This window comes from Rattus norvegicus, chromosome 7 (assembly GCF_021556685.1).
Source record: "Rattus norvegicus strain SHRSP/BbbUtx chromosome 7, alternate assembly SHRSP_T2T, whole genome shotgun sequence".
Lineage (NCBI taxonomy): Eukaryota > Metazoa > Chordata > Mammalia > Rodentia > Muridae > Rattus > Rattus norvegicus.
The window spans coordinates 8,986,111-8,989,816 of record NC_141540.1 but is presented as its reverse complement, the minus strand read 5'-3'; the positions used below and the strand labels follow the sequence as shown (position 1 = coordinate 8,989,816).

Here is a 3,706-nt window from a genome sequence, read left to right as displayed (position 1 = left end):
CAGGGTACTCCTGGCCCATCTACCCTGTTTTACTTTAGCACTCTAGCATTCCCCGGTGCTGGGTCATTGAGCCTCCACTTAACCAAGGAGATCCCCTCAATTGGTGCCAGAGAGGGTAATCCTCTGTTACATATGTAGCTGGAGTCATGGGTCCCCAATATGTATTCTTTGGTTGGTGGTTTAACCCCTGTAAGATTTTGGTGTCTGGTTGGTTGGTAATGTTCTTCCTATGGGGTTGCAGACCCCTTTATGTCTTTTAGTGCTTTCCCTAAGTCTTCCATTGTGGTCCCCTGCTCAGTACGAGCAGGCTGTAGACATCTGCATCTGTTGAGGTCAAGCTTTTTTTTTTCAATCTGTATTAACTTGGGTATTTCTTATATACATTTTGATTGTTATTCTGCTTCCCGGTTTCTGGGCCAACATCCCCCTAACCATTCTTCCTCCCCTTATATATGGCTGTTCCCCTCCACATCCTCCCCCCATTACCGCCCTCCCCCCAACAATCACGTTCACTGGGGGTTCAGTCTTGGCAGGACCAAGGGCTTCCCCTTCCACTGGTGCCCTTACTAGGCTATTCATTGCTACCTATGCAGTTGGAGCCCAGGGTCAGTCCATGTATAGTCTTTGGGTAGTGGCTTAGTCCCTAGAAGCTCTGGTTGGTTGGCATTGTTGTTCATATGGGGTCTCGAGCCCATTCAAGCTCTGATTCCTTCAACAGGGGTCCCATTCCCAGTTCAGTGGTTTGCTGCTGGCATTCGCTTATGTATTTACTATATTCTGGCTATGTCTCTCAAGAGAGATCTACATCTGGTCCTGTCAGCCTGCACTTCATTGCTTCATCCATCTTACTTAGTTTGGTGGCTATATATGTATGGGCCACATGTGGGACAGGCTCTGAATGGGCATTCCTTCAGCCTCTGTTCTAAACTTTGCATCCCTATCCCTCCCAAGGGTATTCTTGTTCCCCTTTTAAAGAAGGAATGAAGCATTCTTAACTCACAGTTTGAGAATAACACAATCTGTTAATCACCTGCTTGAAAGCATCCTTCACCTGCTGGTTCCTTAGGGTGTAAATGAAAGGGTTTAGCAATGGGGCCACAGAGGTATTGAGAACAGCTACACCTTTATTTAAAGTCACCCTCTCTTTGGCTGATGTTTTTATGTACATAAAAATGCAGCTCCCATAAGTAATGGAGACAACAACCATATGTGAGGAGCAGGTGGAAAAGGCCTTTCTCCGTTGTTGAGCTGAAGGAAACTTTAGAATAGTTTTGAGGATGAGTGTGTAGGAGAGAATCACTAAGATCAAGGTGATGATAAGTGTCAGTACAGCTACAACAAAAGCAATCCATTCTATGAAACGTGTGTCTGTGCAAGACAACTGCAGGACAGGAGAAGTGTCACACAGAAAGTGATCTACAGTTTTCGAAGCACAGAATTCTAGTTTGAGTCCCAACATTAAAGGAGGAAAGATGGATAAAAACCCAGTAACCCAGGAACTGATAACTAGTAGGTGGCACACTTTACTGTTCATGATGATGGGGTAGTGTAATGGTCTGCAGATCGCTACATAGCGATCATAGGACATGGCAGCCAGGAGGTAGAACTCTGTAATAAGTAGTAGAACGAAGAAGAATAATTGAGCTACACAAGCATTGTAGGTAATTGTTTTGTCTCCAGTGATAATGCTCATCAAGAATCGTGGAATACGGGCAGTTGTGAATGCAATTTCCAAGAGGGAGAAATTCCGGAGAAAGAAGTACATTGGAGTCTTGAGGCGAAGATCCAGCAGGGTGAGGAAGATAATTATTAAGTTCCCCATTAGGCTAAAGATGTAATTGAAAAACATAAACAGGAAGATCAGAATTTGAAGCTGAGGATCATCTGTCAATCCAAGTAAAATGAACAAAATCTCTACTGACTGGTTTTTCATGTTTTTTCTTGTTTTATGAAGTCTACATAAAAAAGAACAAAAGCAGCAGCAACAATGCCATCAACAACAAGAAGAACAAACTCAAAAACTAAATTTATAAGTTTTTCTTTTTCATCCTAGAAAATTCAATTTTTATAAGTTTGAAGAGTATACAAATATTTCACAATAATATTTCAGACTTTATCCCATGTGAAAATCCTCTGCCTGAAAAGCATGTTCCTTTATCTGTACAAATTTAGAGGAGTTATTTCAGTCATTTGAAATATAACTCCTTGGCATCACTAATATTCACCTGTGGCCATCATTTCCATACTTTATCCCAATGGATTTTCCAGGTGTGTGATATTTCAGAATTTCAAAATTTTGATATTTCAAAATTTCAAAATGAAATGCAAAAAGAATGACAAAATGTTTATAGGAGATTCTTATACTCTCACTAACCATAAAACTAATGATATATATATATATACATATATATATATGAAATTTCTAAGAATGAAAAACTTCTAAAAACTAAAATAAATTTTATATTATAAAATGTAGTCTAACACAGTCAAACAAAAGCTTTAAACTGAGTTATCAGTTAAAACTGCTGCTATAAACACTATTCCTTTAGTATGTTTTCCCATGACTGTCCACTATTTCATGATGGGTTTAAGGGGGGATAGATTTTAACGAAAAAACTAATAACCTATAGATTGAAAAATAGTGTTTTCAAGTACATGTGCAAAGTTTATTCATATTTACAGTTAGATGAGACAATTACCTTATATTCTTAGAGTAGTTCATTCAATATTAATCCCTTATTTATTCTACCATATTTACAATCTTAAGTGTCAAAAGTAAAATGTGTATGTAAATAATTAGCATATTCTCGAAGCTTCTAAAATATGTTCTGTATAACATAAAGGGATTAAGATGGCACATACTATCCCAATTAAACTTTTAGATTGTAAGGAGAATTAAAATGACACATGAACAACAGTATATACCTGTCTTTTATAAATGCTTCTACTTGCTGGCCACTAGAATTGGTTCATTGTGTTTATTTCATTCAGTACAATTAAGCTTAAACTAACTCATTCTTAGTGGTTTTGTTTTATGGTTAATGATTTTTTTTAGATATTTCCATGAAATAAATACAGGTAAGGACAATTGTTTTTCTTCTTGGAATTTCAAATTATTCGTTTTTGGTGAATAACTAGATACCACTTCCTTTCCAATATAATTTTATATGGGAAAGTTTGATGAAAGTTTGGAGGACAACATAGCCCCATTTTTACCTTTTTGTGATTTTAAAATAAATAGAGCACACTTGTGAGAAATATACAGGAAATTGTTGTACAAATAGAGAAATACATACCTTTCTTTACACATAGATATGTGAAGAAAATGATAGACAGTTAGGAAAACCTAAAATGTTTACTTTTTAAATTAATGTTAACTAAGACAGGGAAAGTAAGTTCAATATTGAGGAAGATAATTTCTTAACATAACTGTACAATATCAAAGACCCTTTTAAAACAGAGCATGCTTATGTTTCTAATGCACATCTTGATTATTTCCTAGCGCACAAAAGCTTTAGCATGTCCCAAGAGAGCATGAGCAGAAAGGAAAAGTACATAGAACGCTCATAGCAACTTTTTTTTTTCTTTTCTTCTTTTCGGAGCTGGGGACCTAACCCAGGGCCTTGCGCTTGCTAGTCAAGCGCTCTACCACTGAGATAAAACCCCAACCCCGCTCATAGCAACTTTTAAGCATAACACATGATAG

The 3,706-nt window shown here is 37.2% G+C and overlaps 1 protein-coding gene across 1 annotated transcript; it reads right to left on the bottom strand.

Moving 5' to 3' along the window:
- Window positions 1-991: 991 nt before the first annotated feature.
- On the bottom strand, window positions 992-1,933 carry Or6c213f (olfactory receptor family 6 subfamily C member 213F). Its single transcript, NM_001000589.1, has one exon. The coding sequence runs from the start codon at window positions 1,931-1,933 to the stop codon at window positions 992-994; it is 942 nt and encodes a 313-aa protein (NP_001000589.1).
- Window positions 1,934-3,706: the final 1,773 nt, after the last annotated feature.